The sequence below is a fragment of the Loxodonta africana genome, chromosome 2 (genome assembly GCF_030014295.1).
Source record: "Loxodonta africana isolate mLoxAfr1 chromosome 2, mLoxAfr1.hap2, whole genome shotgun sequence".
Taxonomy (NCBI): Eukaryota; Metazoa; Chordata; class Mammalia; order Proboscidea; family Elephantidae; genus Loxodonta; species Loxodonta africana.
The window spans coordinates 153,747,554-153,769,203 of record NC_087343.1 but is presented as its reverse complement, the minus strand read 5'-3'; the positions used below and the strand labels follow the sequence as shown (position 1 = coordinate 153,769,203).

Below are 21,650 nucleotides of genomic sequence, written 5' to 3'. Positions count from 1 at the left end.
AGGCCCTAATACATGCCATAAATAGAATACAAACCATAACTAGCAATACACAAACACCAGAAGATAAGCTACATAACTGGGATCTTCTAAAAATTAAACATTTATGCTCACCGAGACTTCACCAAGAGTAAAAACAGAACCTACAGCCTCGGAAGAAATTTTTGGCTATGACAAATCTGACGAAGGTCTAATCTCTAAAATCTATAGGAAAATCCAACACCTCTACAACAAAAAGAATAATAATCCAATTTAAAAATGAGCAAAAGATGTGAACAGATACTTCACCAAAGAAGGCATTCAGGTGGCTAACAGACACATGAGAAAATGCTCATGATCACTAGCTACTAGAGAAATGAAAATCAAAATGGCAACGAGATACCATCTCACCTCGACATTACTGGCACAAATTAAAAAAAAAAAAGGAAAATAACACATGTTGGAGAGGCTGCGGGGAGAATGGAACTCATGCACTCAGCTGGTGGGAACGCAAAATGGTACAACCATTTCGGAAAATGACGTGGCGCTTCCTTAAAAAGTTAGAAATTGAAATGTCATGCAATTCAGCTATCCCACTCCTAAGAATATATCCTAGAGAAATAAGAGCTGTAATATGAACAGACATATGCACACTCATGTTCATTGCAGCATTATTCACAATAGCAAAAAAGATGGAAACAACCTAAGTGCCATTAACAGATGAATGGATAAACAAACTATAGTACATACACACAATGGAGTAATACGCAATGATAAAGAACAATGATGAATCTGTGAAACATCTCACAACATGGACAAATCTGGAGGGCATTATGCTGAGAGAAATAAGTCAGTCACAAAAGGACAACACTGTATGAGACCACTGTTACAAAACTCATGGAACGGTTTACACACGGAAACAATCTTTGATGGTTACGAGGGAGGTAAGGGGTGAGGAGGGAAAAACACTAACTAGACAATAGATAAGTGGTAACTTTGGTGAAGGGTAAGACAGTACACAATACTGGGGAAGTCAACACAACTTGACCAAGGCAAGGTCATGGAAGCTTCATGGACACATCCAAACTAACTGAGGGACCGAATTTCTGGGCTGAGGGCTGGGGACCATGGGTTTGGGGGCCATTTAGCTCAACCGGCATAACATAGTTCATAAAGAAAATTTTTCTACATCCTACTTTGGTGAGTAGTGTCTGTGGTCTTAAAAGCTTGTGAGGGGCCATCTAAGATACTCTACTGGTTCCCACCCCATGTGGAGCAAGAATGAAGAAAACCAAAGACACAAGGGAAAGATTAGTCCAAAGGACTAATGAACCACAACTACCACAGCCTCCACCAAACTGAGTCCAACAGAACTAGATGGTACCTGGCTACCACCACTAACTGCTCTGATAGGGATCATAATAGAGGGTCTTGGACAGAGCTGGAGAAAAAATGTAGAACAAAATTCTAACTCACAAAAAAAGACCAAACTGGTCTGACAGAGACTGGAGAAACCCCAAGAGTATGGCCCCTGGACACCCTTTTATCTCAGTACTGAAATCATTCCTGAGGTTCACCCTTCAGCCAGATTAGACTGGCCCATAAGATGAGACTTAATGGGCATACCAACCCAGGGGCAAGGACGAGAAGGCAGGAAGGAACAAGAAAGCTGGTAAGGGAGAACCCAAGGTCAAGAAGTGGAGAGAGTTGAATGTCATGGGGTTGGCAACCAATGTCACAAAACAATACGTGTATTAATTGTTCATGAGAAACTAATTTGCTCTGTAAACCTTCATGTTAAGCACAATAATAAAAAAAGAAAAAACAACAATTATAGCAGAAATCAATGAAATTGAAAACAGAAAAGCAGTAGAGGAAATGAATGAACCCAAAAGCTGGTTCTTTGAAAATATCAATAAAATTGATAAATCTCTAGCCAGCCTAACAAAAAATAAATAAATCAAAGAGGGCACACACAAATTATTAATATCAGAAATAAAAGCGTCATCACTACTGATGCTATGGCCATTAAAAGGATAATAAAGGAATATGAAAAACTCTATACATTGAAACTTAATAATTTAGATGAAATAGACCAAGTCTTTGCAAGACACGAACTACCAAAACTCACGAAAGGAGAAATAATAACATGAATAGCCTTACCCTATTAAAAAGATTGAATCAATAATTAGTAACTTTCAAAAAAAGGAAAGCACTGTACTCAGGTTGTTTCACTGGTGAATTCTAACAAACATTTAATGGATAAATGATGCCAATTCTCCACAATCTCTTGCAGAAAATAAAAGCAGAAGGAACACCTCCTAAGTCATTCTATGAGGTCAACGTTACCCTAATACCAAAACCAAATAAAGACATCACAAGGAAGGAAAACTACAGACCAAATTCTCATGAACATGTTGTAACTGAAAAATGGTCCCTCAAAAATATCTAACTCTTAATCTCTGGAACCTGTAAATAAGTTACCTGATACGTAAAGGAGATTTTGATGATATGATTAAGTTAAGGGTTTTGAGGTGGATTACACACGTGGCCCAATATAATTACAAGAACCCTTATAAGAGGGTGGCAGAAGGATCAAAGTCAGCAGCAGGCGATATGATGATGGAAGCAAGAGGTTGGAGTGATGCCAAGTGAGCCAAGGAATGCACACAGCATCTAGAAGCTGAAAAAGGTAAGGAAATGATTTCCCTCCCAGAAGCCTCCAGAAGGAATGCAGCCCTGTTGACACTTTGACTTTAGAATTCTGACCTCTAGAACTGCAAGGAAATTAATTTGCATTGTTTTAAGCCACTAAGTTTTGTTTTTTATTTTGTTACAGCAGCAGTAGGAAACTAATAAACAGATGCAGAAATGCTTAACAAGGCATTAGCAAATAGAGTCCAACAGTGTATAAAACTTTGACCAAGTTTGATTTATTCCTGATATGAAAGCCTGGATCAACATTAAAAAATCAATCAATGTAATCCACTGTATCAACAGATTAAAGAAGAAAAATCACATGGTCATATCAATTGATGTAGAACCATTTGACAAAATTCAACTTGAATTCATGATAAAAATTCCCAAAAAACTCAGAATAGAGGGGATCTACCTCAATTTGGTAAACCACATTTACAAAAAAATGTACAACTAACATCATATTAATGGTGGGAAACTAGATGACTTGCTCTAGGATTGGGAACAAGGTAAGTATGTTCTCTCACATCACTCCTATTCAACATTATACTGAAAGTCCTACCTAGTGTAATATAACAAGAAAAGGAAAATAAAAGGTATACAGACTGCCCATGAATGTAAACAAGCATCTTTATTCATAATCACCAAAAACTAGAAGCAACCAAAGATATCCTTCAATAGGTAAATGATAAACTGTGGTACATCCATATAATAGACTATTATTCATCAGTAAAAATAAATGATCTATCAAGAAACAAAAAAAATGGATGAATCTTAAGTGTGCATTGTAAAGAGAAAAAAAGTTTGAAAAAGCAACACATTATATGATTCCAATTATACAACATTCTGCAAAAGCAAAACCGTAAACATGGTAAACAGATCAACTGTTGTAAGGGGCTCGAGTGTGTATGGTTGAATATGTGAAGCACTAGATAAAATGGTTCTGTATAATACTGTAATGGTGAACACGAGACATTAGGAATTTGTCAAAATCAATAGAAATTTAAAGTAGAAAAATAGGCCTTAATGTATACAAACTTAAAAACATTTTAGGAAGTCGGGGGTCCCAGTGTGTAATGCAGAATATAAGAAATATATGTAAACTTGTTACAAATGTATAAAATAATCTCACTGAAGGGGGTGGGGTAATAAGATACTGAGCTAAGTAACTTTAGAAATGAGTACAGTCTGTAAGACTACAGGCAAAAAGAATTTTACATAAGCACTGTGCTCTAGTTGATAAAATCGTTTTGCATGGAGGTATAAGGTAACAATTTTGACACCACTATACACGTATACTAGAACTGAGCAATTAAGTAAATGGATGGTAAATAATGAGAGCCAGTTTTCTCACTGTTGGAATGGGAAGTTACAGATAAGTATGTGGAGAAGACTAGAATGATGCATGTGGTGATGAACTAGAGTGGGAGACATAAGCAGGAACCCATGTTTACTTAATATAATTACAGATTGTTACATGTAAAATATTTATAGATACATGCATTTACATGAATTAACATACACACATATATCTTCTTGCTGTATTATCTGAGAGGCCCTAGAAGCAATGACACCCCAGTAGCAATGAGCACACCTAGAATTCAAATGCTATTTTCTAACACTATTCTCCAATAAAAGGAACAAGGACTCCTTGGAGAAATGGCAGATTTTGGGACTCGGGTGGGAAATATACAAGATAAGCCTGGAGCATCTTGTAGTGCCATAAGTAAGAATATGTTCAAACACACACACACACACACACACACAATGATGGGGTATGTCAAAGGGATATAGGAGCCAACTGAAAGAGCTCCCCATGACCAAAACTGGAACAGTGACTTTCTTCCAAAAAATACAGTGGGAACTGAATGCTTTGAAGGCCAGCGTAGCAGGGGCAGGGGTCTGGGGACCATGGTTTCTTGGGACATCTAAGTCAATTGGCATAATAAAATCTATTAAGAAAACATTCTGAATCCCACTTTGAAGAGTGGCATCTGGGGTCTTAAATGCTAGCAAGCAGCCATCTAAGATGCATCAATTGGTCTCAACCCACCTGGATCAAAGAAGAATGAAGAACACCAAAGACACAAGGTAATTATGAGCCCAAGAGACAGAAAGGGCCACGTGAACCAGAGACTACTTCATCCTGAGACCAGAAGAACTAGATGGTGCCTGGCTACAACCGATGACTGCCCTGACAGGGAACACAACAGAGAACCCCTGAGGGAGCAAGAGGGCAGTGGGATGTAGAATCCAAATTCTCATAAAAAGACCAGACTTAATGGTCTGACTGAGACTAGAAGGACCCCGGTGGTCATGGCCCCTAGACCTTCTGTTGGCCCAGGACAGGAACCATTCCCAAAGCCAACTCTACAGACATGGATTGGAGTGGACAATGGGTTGGAGAGGGATGCTGGTGAGGAGCAAGCTTCTTGGATCAGGTGGACACTTGAGACTATGTTGGCATCTCCTGCCTGGAGGGGAGATGAGATGGTAGAGGGGGTTAGAAGCTGGTGAAATGGACACGAAAAGAGAGAGTGGAGGGAGAGAGCAGGCTGTCTCATTAAGAAAAAAAAATTTTTTTTTTAGAGGAAGAGTAATTGGGAGTGTGTAAACCCCATGTGTAGCAAGGTGTATATGGGTTTTTGTGTGAGAGGCTGCCTTGATTTGTAAACTTTCACTTAAAGCACAATTATTTAAAAAAAAAATACTATGGAACAAGAAAAAGAAAAAAAGAACTGTTGCCATCAAGTCGATTCTGACACATAGCAACCCTATAGGACAGAGTAGAACTGCTCCATAGGGTTTCCAAAGGGCGGCTGGTGTATTCAAACTGCCGACTCTTTGGTTGGCAACCGAGCTCTTAACGACTGCACCTCCAGGGCTCCCATATGGAAAGGGAAGATGGGAAGAGTTCAAGTTAAGCAGAAAAGGAACAATTGGGACAAAGTTTCAGACGAAAATGAGAGAGGGCTTCAGAAAAGGATGATCTCAAAAATAATATTTTATTACTTTATGACAACTTAACAGGAATCCCTAGAGCAATAAAGCTAGAAAAACTATCCTGGCCTAATTGTTTCTCCGAAAAACATGGAAAATTTATTTTTACATAAACATGAGCAAAAAAAAAGGATTGTGGTCAAATCTCACACAAAGTTATTTTTAAATCAGTGACAGAAGAGTTTCACTAAAGAAGATGAAGGCGCATAAGAAAGACTATCCCATAAAATTATTATATAATATTTAAAAACAACTTAAAAAATTAAGAAAGCTCCAACTGCAATAAAAGAGCAACATTAAGAAGTAGGAAGACTCAGTAATGAGATAGTTGCAAAAAAAAATTTTTTTAAGAGAGTGGTGAGACAATCTAGTAAAGAATTAGAAAGAAAAAGCAAAATACCTTTTCAATAGTGAAAACTAAACAAGAAGGAACACAACAGTGAATAAGTACAATGGATAATGCCTTAAGAGAAATAAAAGATGAAAAGGGGAAAAAATGAAAGTTAAAAATCTCTTTAAAAAAAATCTGAGTGTGATTTAGAACTGTTAGCAATAGAAGATAGGCAAAGAGTATCTAACACATGTATAATGAAAGTCCCTGAGTAGAAACCTGAAGTAATGAAGCAGAAGAAACACCAAAATCTTTAATTTAAGAAAACTTTTCAGGAGATTTAAAAAAAAAAAAAAGAAGCAAACCTCGAAACTACATAGTGAAAACCTGTATGATTTATGTAAGAAAATTGACCAAGAAAAAGCAATACTGAGACTTATTTTAGTAAATCTATGCAACATTAAAGACAAAGCAAATTCTTTGGACACAAATACTTATAAAGAAAAACCACTCATAAAGAAAATAAAATCTTACTCTCGTAACATATTTTGAGCACAACACTTGATGTGAGAAGATAAGATTCCGTGGAAAGAAAATTAGACACAGGTATAAAGGGGAATTATTTCAATTTACTTGAAATACCTATTACATTAAAAACTAAAATAAAGCAGACTTGCATTAGACTTCTCATCTGCAATACCAAGAGTCAGAAGATACTGGACTAGCAGAATAGCATCTGAAGACTACTGAGAAAGAAGAACTCCAACCTAAAAGTCTTATACCCACCCAAAGTATCATTTACCTGTCAGAGTGAAAAACTATTGTTTTTCAAAGGTTTGCAGTAACTCAGTGCGTATGTAACCCAACATTAGAAAATATTTCATTACAGAAGGTAGATGCCCAACTTCATTTTGTTTTTCCCATATGCATACATAGATATTGTTCCAGTACTGTTTTGGAAAAGTCTGTCTTTACTGTTTGTAATGCCACTTCTGTCACATTTCTAGTCTACCTCCTGTGAGATATAAAAACAATTCGAGAAAGATCAGAGAGCTAAATATAAGACAAAATCTTAAAGCTTTTAAAATACAATATAAAAGAATATGTCCATCAGCTCAGGTTATGTATGTATTTCTTCAACCAGAGACAAAAAAAGGACCAACCAAAAAGTAATTACATTAAAATTAAGAATTCCTGCTCATGAAAATAAAACACAGTGAGAGGGAAAATAAATTCATATCATGGTAGACTATATTTGCTACCTCCATAACTGACAAAGAATTTAATCCAGAAAACATAAAATAACTCCCAAGAAGGAGAAAAAGACAGAGATCCTAATATATAAATGATAAAAAAAACTTCATCAGACATTTCATAAAAGTGTGTTCAAGTGGCCACTAAACATATGAAAAGATGCACAACCTCATTTCTAATCAAGAAAATGCAAATTAAAACTAAATGATATGCCACTACACATCCAACAAATTTAAAGGTCTAACAATAGCAAGTATTGGAGAAAAAGCAAGGCAACAGGAATTTTAACATACCCCAGGTGGAAGTGGAAACCCTGGTGACCTAGTGTTTAAGAGCTACGGCTGCCAACCAAGAGATCAGCAGTTCGAATCCACCAGGTGCTCCTTGGAAACTCTATGGGGCAGTTCTACTCCGTCCTATAGGGTCACTACGAGTCAGAATCAACTCAACAGCACACGGTTTGGTTTGGGTTTTTTTGGTTCAGGTGGAAGTGAAAAAATTCTAATAACTTAGAAAAGACCTTAATATTACCTAGTAAAGTTGAAGGTATGCATAACTTATGACCCAGCAATTCCAACTGTAGATATATCTAAAGATACGCATGATGCATGCTATGTACAGCAGGAGACATATACAAGAAAGGTTGCTCATAAAAGCCAAGATTTAAAGCAACCAGATGTCAAAAATTATTTCTAAATAAATTATTGTATACACATGCAACAAGCTATTTTAAAGGAATTTAAAAATAAATAAATTGTAGCTATACACCACAACATGGAAAAAATCCTACATAATATTGGGTCAAATAACAAGACATAAGAGAACACATACTGCAAAATTCCATTTATATGAAGTTCGATAATAGGCAAAACTATCTGGTCTAAGGAAATAATTAGCACTACAGTCAGGAGAGTGATTACCTCTGAGAATTTGGGAGGGTTATGACAAAGAAACCCAGAGGGAATCTAGGGTTCCATAAATGTTCTACTTCTTTGAGGTTACAGGATGCTTGATTTATAAATGTTAAACTATATACAGGTGTTTAAGCGCTTTTCAGTAAGTATGTTATACCTCACAATCAAAATGTTAAGACAGATAACTGGGGAAAGAAAGCACAGATCATGGAAAACAAAACGTATATTGAAACTTCCAAATTAATAAAGGGAAGGATAATAAACACTAATTTGATCAAACCATCGAAACCAGAGAAGAAGTAAAAGAGGGAAAAAAATGTAAAATAACCAAAAAAGTCAAGTAAAATAGAAGAAATATAAAGTATATCATGCATTGTATTAAAATTGAATGATCTAAATTCTCCCATTATAAGAAAGTCATTATTATATTAATTACAAAGCAAAACCCAGCATTCAGACCATTGTGGGGGGAAGTGTTACTGGTTACCCCAGAATTTGTAACCTGCATTTTAAATTAAGCAATTAGAATCTCATGACCATTCCCTTTCCCTTTCCCTATGCCCATGAAGGTGTTATGTCCAAGATGCTCCTTAAGGTAGAGGGGCGGGTGCAGCTGGAAGCAAAGCCTAGCTATAAGCTTTTGCAAAAAATTTACCAAAAGTAATGAATAAAGGTCAAAAATACAGAAATGGACCAATAGTTATCAAGCAAATTCATATGTTAAAAAATCAGGTTTGCCAATATTAATAATAAGCCAAAAAACCAAACCTGTTGCCTTTGAGTCAATTCTGACTCATAGCAACCCTACAGAACAGAGTAGAACTACCTCCTAGGCTGTCCAAGGAGTGGCTGGTGGATTCAAACTGCTAAGCTTTTGGTTAGCAGCCATAGCTCTTAACCACTGCACCACCAGGGCTCCAACATTAATAACAGGCTATATTAAATTTAAAGTTAAAAGAAACAAACAGGATAGAGAGATATTATGCAATGATATAAGATAGTGTATGGTGTTTTAATTACCTAATGCTGCTATAACAGAAATACCACAAGTGGGTTGCTTTAACAAACAGAAATTTATTTTCTACAGTTTAAGTCTAGAAGTCTGAATTCAGTATTCCAGCTCTAGGGGAAATGTTTCTTTCTCTGTCAGCTCTGGAAGAAGGTCCTTGTCTCTTCTGAGCTTCTGCTCCTTGGCAATCTTGATGTGGCTTGGCATCTCTCTTTCCCTGTCTCTGCATCTCTCTTTCCCTGTCTCTGCTTCTTTCATTTGCTTGTTTAAGCTCTTTTATATCTCAAAAAACACTGACTCAAAATACACCCTACATTAATCCTGCCTCACTAATGTGACAAAGACAACTGATTCCCAAATGGGATTATAACCACAGGCATAGAGGTTAGGATTCACAACCCATATTTTGGGGGGACACAATTCAATGCATAACACATGAGCTTCTGTTTTGTCCTCCGATCAAAAAAAGAAAACTGTCATAATATATAAAGCAACCATTTTCAGACATTGGACAACAGGCAAGGAAAGACTGTGATCCTAAGAGAAGGGAAACAAATAAGGTGAGTCCTAAAATTCTGTCCGAAGGCAGTTTCTAGGATGCAGTGCAGGGAAGCGGAAAACAAACAGGGTCCAGAGGCCTCACTGCATTGAGGAAACTGGTTCATAAAGTCCCAGCAAACTAGAATTTGCAGAGAAGAATACAGGAGGAGAACAGAGAGACAGAGCTCTGGAGATGCACAGAAGGGTCCCTCCAATCTTTGAGCGAATACTAACATGCACATGCATTGAGTGAAACTCCACAATGCCAGGGAAAGAACCACTGGAAATGAGTAGGTAGGATAATTTCCAGAGCTCACACAGGGCTGGGAATATTTTATATTCCCACCAGTCGAAGAGGAGAGACCTTGTAACACACAGGACATTGAGTAGTGTCCTCAAGAAAGTAGAGCTTTAATATTAGGCCAACAAATCCTACACAAAGCTGCTCTGGACTTGCACTAACAAAGCTTAAAATTGAGCCTTGAAAATAACAAACCGATCCCAAGTAACTTAACCATATGCCAGAAGTCCAAGTCTCTTTAGGGCGGAGATCCTCAGCAGTGACAGTATTAACATTTTGGGCTGTGACTTAGTTATCTAGTGCTGCTATAACAAAAATACTACAAGTGGATGGTTTTAACATAGAGAAATTTATTTTCTCACAGTCTAGTAGGTTACCAGTCAAAATTCAGTGTGTAAGCTCCAGAGGAAGGCTTTCTCTCTCTGTCGGTTCTGGAGGAAGGTCCTTATCATCGATCTTATCCTGGCCTAGGAGCTTCTCCATGTGGGAACCTCAGATCCAAAGGATGCACTCTACTCCCAGTGTTGCTTTCTTGGTAGCATGAGGTCCTCCTGTCTCTCTGCTCGATTCTGTCTTTTATATCTCAAAAGAGATTGGCTTAAATTGTAGATTGATCTTGTAGATTGAGTCTACATAACTGCCGCTAATCCCATTCATTAGCGTCATAGAAATAGGATTTACGACACATAGGAGAATCACATCAGATGACAAAATGGTGGAAAATCACACATTACCTGGAATCATGACCTAGCCAAGTTGACAGATATTTTTGGAGGACACAATTCTGGATAATTCATTATTGTTGGGGGCTCTTCTGTGAATTTAGCATCCCTAGCCTCTAACCAATAGATGGCATTGCATTCCTCCAGTTATGACAACCAAAAATGTATTCAGACATTGCCAAATATCTCCTGTGGGGAGGGAGAGTAAATTGCCCCTGGTTAAAAACCAGTATTTTAAAGTACTTTTTAAAATATCCAGCATCTAACAATGTAAAACTTACAGCATCTGAAACATAATAAAAAATGACCAGTCATGAAAAGAAAGAAGTAAAAAATATGATCCACACCAGGAGAACAAGATGATGAAATTAACAAATGAAAATGTTAAAATACCTATTATGAATGTGCTCATATGGTCAAGAATATTTACAAAAATATGAACATTATCAGGAGATAAGCAGAATAACTTAAATGAAATCTTCTAGAGATAATAAATACAATATCTGAAATGAAAAACACACTGGTTGAGATTAAGAGCAAATTTGACACTACATAAGTAAAACTAAAACCATTTCTGTCAAGTTGATTTCAACTTATAATGACCCTATAGGACAGAGCAGAACTGCCCCATAGGGTTTCCAAGAAGCTGGCTGGTGGATTCGAACTCCTGACCTTTTGGTTAGCAGTCTGAGCTCTTAACAACTGTGCCACCAGGGCTCCTTTTCACATAAGTAAAGATCAGTTAAATTGAAAACTTTGAAAATATAGCAATAGAAACTACACAAAATGAGAAAAAATATGGACAAAGGTACCAGTGATCTTTGGGACAATCAAGCAATCTAACACATATAATTGGAGTCCCAGAAAGGAGGACTGACAAGAAAATATTTGAAGAAATGATGGCTGAGGTTTTCTCAAATTTAATGAAAATAATAAATCCACAGATAGAAGAATATCAACAAACCCAAAACAGAAGAAAGAAAGCCAGATTAAAGCACATCATAATCAAATTGTTAACCACTGATAAAAAAAATTTTTTTTAATAGCCACAGGTGGGCAGAGACACATTCACAGAAGAACAAAGATAAGTATGACAGCAATCTTCTCAGCAGAAATTATGCAAGGCAGAAGACAATGGAGTGACACCTTTAAAGTATTGAAAGAAAAAAACTGTCATACTCAGAGAAAATTTTTTCAAAAGTGAAACACCTACGGTACATACATACAATGGAATATTATTCAGTGGTAAAAAGAAATAAGCTATCATGCCACAAAAAGACATGGAGGAACCTTAAATACATATTGCTAAGCAAAAGAAGCCAGCCTAATAAGGCTACATACTATATTCTTCCAACTATATGACATTCTGGAAAATGCAAAACTATAGAAACAGTTAAAAGATCCGTGGTAGCAAGAGGTTCAGGAAGAGGGAGAGAAGAGTAAATAGGTGAAGCACGGATTCTTTAGGGCGGTGAAACTGTCCTATGTGATACTGTATTGGTGAAAACAAGACCTTACACATATGTCAAAACCCACAGGACTGTACAACACAAAGAGTGAGCCCTAATGTAAACTGTAGACTTTAATTAATAATAATGTATCAATATTTTGTTCATCAAGTGTGTCATGGATTGAATTGTGTTCCCAAAAAATATCTGTCAACTTAGCTGGGCCATGATTCTCATTATTTCGCGACCATCCACCGTTTTATGTTACTGTCCACCATCTTATGTGATTTTCCTTTATGTTGTAAATCCTATCACTATGATGTAATAAAATGGATTAGCAGCAATTACGTTGATGAGGTCTACAAGATTAGACAGTGTCTTAAACCAATCTCCCTTGAGATGTAAAAGAGAGAAGCGAGCAGAGAGACAGGGGGACCTCGTACCAGCAAGAAAGCAGTGTCAGGAGCGCGCGTCCTTTGGACCTGAGGTTCCTGTGCTGAGAAGCTCCCAGACCAAGGAAAGATTGATGACGAGGACCTTCCTCCAGAGTCAACAGAGAGAGAAAGCCCTCCCCTGGAGTCAGAGCCCTGAATTCAGACTTCTAGCTTACTGGACTGTAGGAGAATAAATTTCTCTTTGTTAAAGCCATCTACTTGTGGTATTTCTGTTATAGCAGCACTAGATGACTAAGACAAAATATAACAAATGTACCACACTAGTACAAGATGTTAGTAATAGAGGAAACTGTGTGTGTGGGGGGGATATATGGTAACTCTCTGTGCTTTCTGCTCAATTTTTCTGCAAACCTAAAACTGCTCTAAAAATAAAGTATACTAATCTTCTAAAAATGAAATTTAAATACAGGTTTTTTTCAGACAAACAAAAGCTGAGAGAATTCATTGCCAGGAGACACGCACTGTAAGAAATATTAAAGAAAGCTCTTCAGGCAGAAGGAAAATGACACCCAATGAAAATTTGGATTTATACCAAAGAATAAAGGCACTGGCTATGATAAATATATGGGTGAATATAAAAGATATTTTTATTCTTTCAGCAAACAACACAATAATTAAATATATAAGGTAAAAACTAATAAGGATTTCGAAAGAGTGGTGACGGTTGCAAAACATGGTGAATGTAATTAACGTCACTAAATTGTATACATATAAATGTTGAAATGGCTAATATTTTGATATATACGTTTTACCACAATAAGAAAAAAAATTAAATCTATGGATGCAACAAGGAAAAGAAGAATTGAACTAAAGGCAAAAAAAAAGAAACCTAGTAAAGATAACCTTTAAAATATTATAATAGGATTTCATTATACCCCTCTTACAATTGGAATGCTTTCTAGTAAACTAAATTATGTAAGCATCTAGATAAAGCAAAACTTACAGTCAAAAACTTGATTTTTCAATAGAGTATAACATTCCTTTGTGATAGAATCCCATGATTTTAAATATTACCCATTGAATGGCAATTCCTTAGTTTCATTCTCTCTTCCCTGAACTCCAGACTCATATGCCCAATTGCTTACTAGTTTCTTCCACTTTGAGGTTTTAAAAAAAACAACTCTAATTTAGCTGGTCCAAACTGAAGTCTTGTTTCCTCTGCAGTCCTTCACATACCATTAAAGGGCAACTCCATTCTTCCAGCTTCTAAGGCTAATAGCTTTTGTATAAGCATTGACTATGTGCCAGATAGAGCTCTAAGTATTTTACAAATCATAATCCCTATTTTACCCCTAAAATAAAGGAAACACCGATATAAGTCCTATTTTTCACAGATGTGGAAACTGAGGCATATAAAGAATAAATAATTTCCTAAAATCACATAGCTAGGAACTGGTGGAGCCATACTTAGTCCAAAATAGTAGGCTCCAGAATTCCTACTCTCAATCATTATCATCTGCTTACCAAGCTTGTCTGTATGTTGACCTTCGAGTCATTCTTGTCTCCTTCTTTCTCTCTCACCTCATGTTTGATCTGTCACTAAATCCAGTTATCTCAACTTTCTAAATTTACCCAAACTTCAACTACCTCACATCACTTTACTCCCACCATGTATTCCAAGTCACCATCATCTCTTGCCCAAACTACAATAGATCCCTAAACAGAGTTACGATTCATAAAGAAGAAAAAGGACAAAGGATAGAGGCTTGGCTGCTCCAACTTTAGAGGCAGAATAGAAGATGATGAACTAGCAAAGGAGATGAAAATTGTCAGTGAATTCAGAGAAAAAAAGCAACAGAATTATGTTCCTGGAAGCAGGACCAACTTCATGGGTGTGCCACCTGATGTCATAAGGACCCCATGTTTGTTTTAATGCTCTGCTGTTGCTATCTTCATTTTTTTTTAATTTTTATCTTTGAACTTGTGTGCTTAAGTGAGGTCTGAGGGACCATGGAGCATGTACATGAGCAGAGAAGATACGCATGTTCATCACCATTTCTTGCCGTCTCAGTCACACATTGCATTCATGATACACCATGAACACAAAATTCCAATGGGTCCACGATGCATGGGAGTTCAGCAAGACTCAAATGAAGTACAGCATAAGCATGTTACATCTATGATTGAGTAAGCAGGGTGCTGACATCCCTGAGAAGCCACGTTTTCCATCTGAACCAGTACTTGCTTCAAATGCAAAAGAAAGCACTGGCATTCTAAGAAGCACAGACGATCAAGGAACATTATAATATCCTTTCTTACTCTTATTATTTCCCTGTATTTTCCAACCACCTACACTGAAAAAGATGACATAGAAGGAAAGGGAAAGACATAACAACCCATAGATCCTTTCTTCCTTAGTCCGTCTTTACACACCAATAAGCCCAAGGTAGAGTGTTAGTATAATGTGCAGATATCAAGAAGTGAAATATGAACAGGTGAGTTAACTTTGTGCACTGTTTCCACTGTTCCAGAAAAAACAAAATGCATATGCATGTATGCTAAAAAAATACAAATTGTATAATTTCACTGTTCTGCATATGAATTACATGGTCTTTTCTTTGCATTTAAAATTTGCATTGCACGATATAAAGATAAGTGGTAAAATTCATGAGAATAATCTTTCATTTTTCTTTACTTAGGGCGGTATTGGAAACTCTGGTGGCATAGTTGTTAAGCGCTACAGCTGTTAACCAAAAGGTCGGCAGTTGGAATCCACCAGCACCCCTTGGAAACTCTATGGGGCAGTTCCATTCCATTCTATAGGGTCGCTATGAGTCGGAAGCGACTCCGCGGCTAAGTGTTTGGTTTTGGTTTTGGTTTAGGGCGAAATTAAATAGTAACTAAAAAAGAAACTGTGACAAGTAGAGAGACAGACCACAGAAGAAAGGAAAAAGCTTTATATAATTAGTATTTTTAATAATATTTTTTTCTGCTTTTTAAATAAGGTGTACTGCATTTTCAGTTTTCACTGGGCTCTGTGAATTATGTAGTTGCCCTGCCTGGAAGTCAAGTTAAAAAAAGTGAATTGAGGAGTAGGGATTATACAATTGAGTTAAATGCTACTGTTAAGTAAAATGAAAACCGAAAAGTAATCATCCGGTTTTGCATTTGAAGTCACTTAGAAATGTGAAAACTTAAAAGTGTCAAATATCACCATATAAGGAGCCCTGGTGACACTACGATTAAATGCTCCTCGGCTGGTTGGCGGTTGGAAACCACACGCCGCCCTTCGGAAGAAAGATCTGGCGATCTGCTTCCGTAAAGATTACAGGCAAGAAAACCCTCTGGGGCAGTTCTACTCTGTCACGTTGGGTCGCTATGAGGTGGAATCTACGGCACCCAACAACTACAACGATATCACCTTATAGGTGAGGTCTTCCCACGCTACCCTTCCTAAAACTGCGTGCGGCTCCTTTCACCCTCTATTTACTTATCCTGCTTTTTTAAAATATCACCTATCAACTGACATACATAAAAATTTTTTTTTACTATATATTTACTTATTTATTCATTATTTGAATGCTGCTACTAGAATGGAAGCTCAACAGGGCAAGAACTTTGTCTTTTGTGTTCATTAATAACCCTAATGCCTAGAACGGACAGCTATAGGGAAGGCCGAAATGATACTACAATTTTAAGTGCGAGCTCACCTCGTTCGAATGTTCTGAATCCGCTTCTCTCTGGCCAGTTCCCTCTGCAGAATCCAGAAAAGGAGGGAGTGAGGGGCTGAAGGCCATGAGGTCGGTCTTGGGCGGTCCTTCCCCAGAGCATGCCCTCTGCCGCCTCTGCTGAGAGTATGACCAGGTCCCCACCGCGCTGGAGCACACCAGCTTGGGCTTTCCCGGCCCGCACACGCCCTCTGTGGGCGGTGCAGAGCACCGGAGCGCGGTGTACAGCAGCAGCGTGAGCACCAACAGGCTGGACACTGCGCAGATGGCGATAATCAGGTACACATTGATATTCACCAGCGTCGCCTCCGGGCCAGCGGAGCCCGCCGACGCCCGCGAGGACGTCTTCAGTGCCTGGCCGCTCTCCACCAGAGACACCAGCACGGTGGCCGTGGCTACCAGAGGCGGCTCCCCATGGTCCTTCACCAGCACCAGCAGGCGCTGGCGGGGCGCGTCCGCCTCGTCCAAGGCGCGCGTTGTGCTCACCTCGCCCGTGTACAGACCCACGCGAAATGGGCTGCGCGCGCCTCCCGCTGCCGGCTGCAGCTCATACGACAGCCATGCGTTGTAGCCCGAGTCGGCGTCCACTGCGCGCACCTTCGCCACCACGTGGCCCGCACCCACAGACCACGGCACCAGCTCGCTCACCGCGCCGCCCGCGCCGCCCGACCCAGACGACAGCACCGCTGGAGGATTGTCGTTCTCGTCCAGCACGAACACCTGCAGCGTCACGTTGCTGCCCAGAGGCGGGAAGCCCGAGTCGCAAGCGCTCACCTGGAACTGAAGCAGCTCCAGCTCCTCGTGGTCCAGCGGCTGCAGCGCGTACACCTTGCCGCTCTCGGCGTGCACCGACACGTAGCTCGACAGCGCGCGCTCGCCCACCCGCCGCTCCACCAGCGAGTAGGACACCAGCGCGTTCTCCTGCGCGTCCGCGTCTCTCGCCGACACCGTGAAAATGTGGCATCCTGGCGGGTTGTTCTCCTTCACAAACACCGTGTACTCAGGCTGGGCGAACGTGGGCGCATTGTCGTTCACGTCGGCCACCTCCACGGACACACTGACTGTGGCCGACAGAGAAGGTGATCCCCTGTCCCGTGCTGTCACCACCAGCGCATAGGTCGACACGCTCTCGCGATCCAAAGCGTCGTCCAGCACCAGCGAATAATAGTTTTTGAAGGTGGACACCAGTTTGAAGGGGGTATGGGGCGTCAGGGAGCAGATCACTTGCCCGTTGGTGCCTGAATCGCGGTCAGACACACTCATCAGGGCGATGACAGTGCTAGGCTGAGCGTCCTCTCTGACCGGGAGTGACAGAGAAGTGATGGTAACCTCTGGGGCATTATCATTTACATCTAGTACTTCCACCAAAACAGTACAATGACCGGCCATTGGAATATTTCCTTTGTCAACGGCCTCCACGGGTATTTCATACAATTTCTTTTCTTCGAAATCCAGGTTACCTTTTGTCCTAATTTCTCCATTACTGGGGCTTATGATAAATGCATATTCTACTGCAGGCGATACAGGCCTTCTGAATGAGTAGACTATGTCTCCATTTGCGCCATCATCAGGGTCTGTGGCATTTAGCTTGATCACCAATGTCCCATTAAATGCATTCTCTAGCACTCTTACCTTATAAATGGATTGGTCAAATTCTGGAGCGTTATCGTTCACATCCAGCACCGTGATCAGCAGCTGAACTCTGCCGGTTAACTCGGGTTTACCTCCATCACTGGCTGTTAATAATAAACTATGTTCCTGAATTTCCTCTCTGTCCAATGATTTCCTTAGCACAAGTGATAATAAAGACGTTTGCTCACGATTGTTTTGTGCGTCCAAAGCAAAAAAATCATTGGGGTCCAGTCGGTAGGTCAAGGCCGAGTTTACTCCAATATCTGCATCGTATGCGCCATCTAGTGGAAAGCGAGTTTCCGGAAGTCTAGATTCTGCAATGCTTATCCTCTTCTTACTTTCAGGGAACGCCGGCGGGTTGTCGTTAATGTCCCTCACCTCCACCTCCACGTGGAAAACCTGCAGCGGCTTGTCCACGATCACCTCCAGGTGGATGCTGCACACCGCGCTCCGCCCGCACAGCTCCTCGCGGTCGATCCGAGAATTCACGAACAAAATGCCGTTCTGCAGATTCACCTCCAGAAGGTCCGCGCGGCCTTTGGACGCCACCCGGAACAGGCGCGGCACCAGCTCCGCCAGCTCCAGCCCCAGGTCCTGTGCGATGCGGCCCACGAAGGTGCCGTGTTTGGCCTCTTCGGGGACCGAGTAGTGGACCTGGCCGCTCCCGGCCTCCCAGGCTGCGAGGAGCAGAAGCGGGAGCAGCAGATGTGGGGCTCCTGGGCCTGCTCGCCAGGAAATCAGCATGGTACACTCAAAAGGCTTTCGAGATATCTGAAGTAGTATATATAGAATGCCTTACCACAAAGTGATTCTCAAAACCCAACTTAACCACCTTCTACAGCGAGAGGACTCGCAAGGATCTTTCCTCTAGCGCCGAATTCTCTGGAGGAAGAGGGTGAAACGGTCTTCGCGGAAACATTCTCAGTGAAGAGCGACACCAAGCGCATGATTGTGTAAGTGATATTTTTCATTGACAGTTCGTTTTCTTGGATTTCCTGATGTTTTCATTGCAAATACCTAGAGAGTAAATGTTTCCTTTCCAAAAAGTTTAGTGTATTCTGCTCAGCATTGGATGTTAGCTGACAATTGATTGATGAGTTCCATTTTCCATAAATGCATTTGTGCATGAGTAAAACTTCCATGCAGAGTTTTAAAAGAACATTCCACATTCGCTTTGGGATAATTTACATATATATACAAAATACATTCAAACATATTTATATATACATGCATAATTTATATACATATTATATAATATATATATTTATTTAAACTTGCTTCTCTAGGGGGTGGAAACCTGTTGTTGATCTCCTTCCCTTCCTCTCTAATGTCTACCATTTACTTGATACATTGCACTTTGAGTTCCATTTCAGTTGCTTGTATCTACCCTCATACGACTTTAAGCCTACTGTAGTGGGTTGACTGGTAGCCCCCCAAAAAATATGTCCCTGTTCTAATCCGCAAAACCTGTGAATATTAATTTATATAGGAAAAGATGTAATTAAGTCAAGGATCTTGATGGGAGGAGTTTATCCTGGATTATCCCGAAGGTCCTAAATACAATCACATGTATCCTTATAAGACAATCCCACAGAGGAAAAGAGACACATAGAAGAGATAAGAAGGAGAAGAGGAGGAGGTATTGTGACTATGGAGGCAGAGATTGGAGTGGTGCAGCCACAAGCCAAGGAATACCAAGGAACAGCCTCCAGAAACTGGAGGAGACAAAGAACCAGTTCTACCCCAGAGCCTCCAGAAGAAGTGGGGCCTACTGACACCTTTATTTGGAATTCTGGCCTCCAGAACAATGAGAGAATAAATTTCTGTTGTTTTAGCAGTCCCAGGAACCAACATATCTACCCATCCAAATTCTTTACTTGGACACTTTATTTTTCATTTTCAATCTCTTTCTTGGAAATTCTATATTTTCATGGTTTTATATTTTTCTCTAAGAGAATAACTCCCAAATTTGTATCTATAAACTCCCCTGAAAGCCCATATTTTCAATCACAATGCTATCCTCCTAAAGCCTCAAGAGCAACATTTTCTTAATTAATTTTCCCACTCCTTCCTCTCCATTCCCTAGCTGCACAACAAATACACAAACACGCTGTATCTCCAACTCTGTTCTGCATCTTGGTTAATGGCAATCTCATCCTCCCAGTTGATCCAGCTAAAACATTGAGTGTGATCTTCTACTTTTGTCTTTCTGTTATCATTTGTATTGAATCAATCATTATCTGACTGATGTACCTTGCCAATGCCTCTGGTACCTCTTTCTTTCAATCTGTTTCTACTGCCATAAAAATTTAAGTCTCCATTACTTGACATCTAAACTAATATTAAAAAAAGTCTTTAGTAGCATCAATTCCTGCCTCCAGAATCTCACTTGCTCCATTTTTCAAGTACATATTCACCAGAGCAAATTCTGCTGATTTGTTCATACGTATCTTCCCATCTACACTACCTTCCTGTAGAAATGTAATCTACCCTTCAAGACACCTTTTAATGAGAAATTGCCTAATCTGTGAATACTACTCTCATTTCTAAGATGGAGGGAATTACCCAGGCAATACATTTCAGTATCATTTACCATACCAATACCATATATTTATTATTGATTGAACACACATTCCATATGAGAGAATAGTAGGCAAAAGGCTAGAGAGTTTAACATTTTAATACCAGGTTGAGGGACTTAAGGCTTTATTCTCTGGTCAAGAAGAAGACTCTGAATATTTTTGTTGAAGAAAGTTACAGCATGTACAATGCCCTTGAGAAGATTCACATGGTAATGGGTTTGGAGTCCTCCAAACTGAGTTTGAACCACTTCTCACTACCTATGTGGCTTAAGCACAAGGTTTCTCATCTGTAAAATGGGGGTGATAACTATTGCCCCTGCACTATAGGACCAATGTGATAATTAAATGAGACAATTCAATTAAAGATCTTAGCATGGGGCCCGGAAAAAAATAGGAGCTCCATAACTATTCTTACATTTCATTTAATCCAAATTGCCATTAATTGTAAGATGCACCATTACTTATGTGCCAGCAAAAAGGAAAACAGCCAATTAAATTATTATAAGTATAAATTATAAAATGCACCCCAATTTAGGTAAAGCTAAAATATTTTCAAATTAAAAAAATGTTTTATTATACTTTAAGTAAATAAGAATAGGATAGTAGCCAACCCCATTTAAAAGAAAGAAGGTATTCGGTGTGAACAATAACAGAAGAGTATTCATCTTAGAATCAATGGTACATAATATAATTTTCTTATTGCTATTTGGAAGGAAATTATTCTGAAATAAAATTACGATCAAGGGGAGTATTTTAATGGTCTCAGCACCTGAGGAACAGTTAGGGAATCTGGCTACAAATATATGGGAGTTATTTGTAACATTGTGCAACTTTTCTGTAAGCCTGAAGTTATGTCTGAATTTTAAAATATTTAAGAGGCACCCAAACAAACACCTGTCCAGTTTTTATTCTAATATACTAACATTTCCAAGGCCAATCATTCTTAGATAGTAGAATAAATTATAGGCCACTAAAATAAAATAAAACCCCAAACAGTAAATAGCACATCAAATCAAAATAGTAGCTTCTTCTTACTGACTACATTAAGTACACTCTCTCTAACAAACATAATTAACCCAGAAAAAACATAATTAGCTACTAGAAACTACTTCTTCATAGGA

The 21,650-nt window shown here is 39.1% G+C and overlaps 2 protein-coding genes across 2 annotated transcripts in view; both read right to left on the bottom strand.

The window, feature by feature from the left end:
* The window catches only part of LOC135228500 (protocadherin alpha-13-like), a 55,798-nt gene extending 37,077 nt beyond the window's left edge, over positions 1–18,721 (bottom strand). Inside the window, exon 1 of the mRNA XM_064275016.1 lies at positions 16,298–18,721. Within this exon, the coding sequence (XP_064131086.1) occupies positions 16,298–18,691 (2,394 nt within the window). The 5' untranslated portion in view covers positions 18,692–18,721. The remainder of the gene's footprint in view (positions 1–16,297) is intronic.
* Positions 1–21,650, bottom strand: part of LOC100656452 (protocadherin alpha-C2) — a 223,290-nt gene that overhangs the window by 160,681 nt on the left and 40,959 nt on the right. The gene's annotated exons all lie outside the window — the stretch shown is intronic.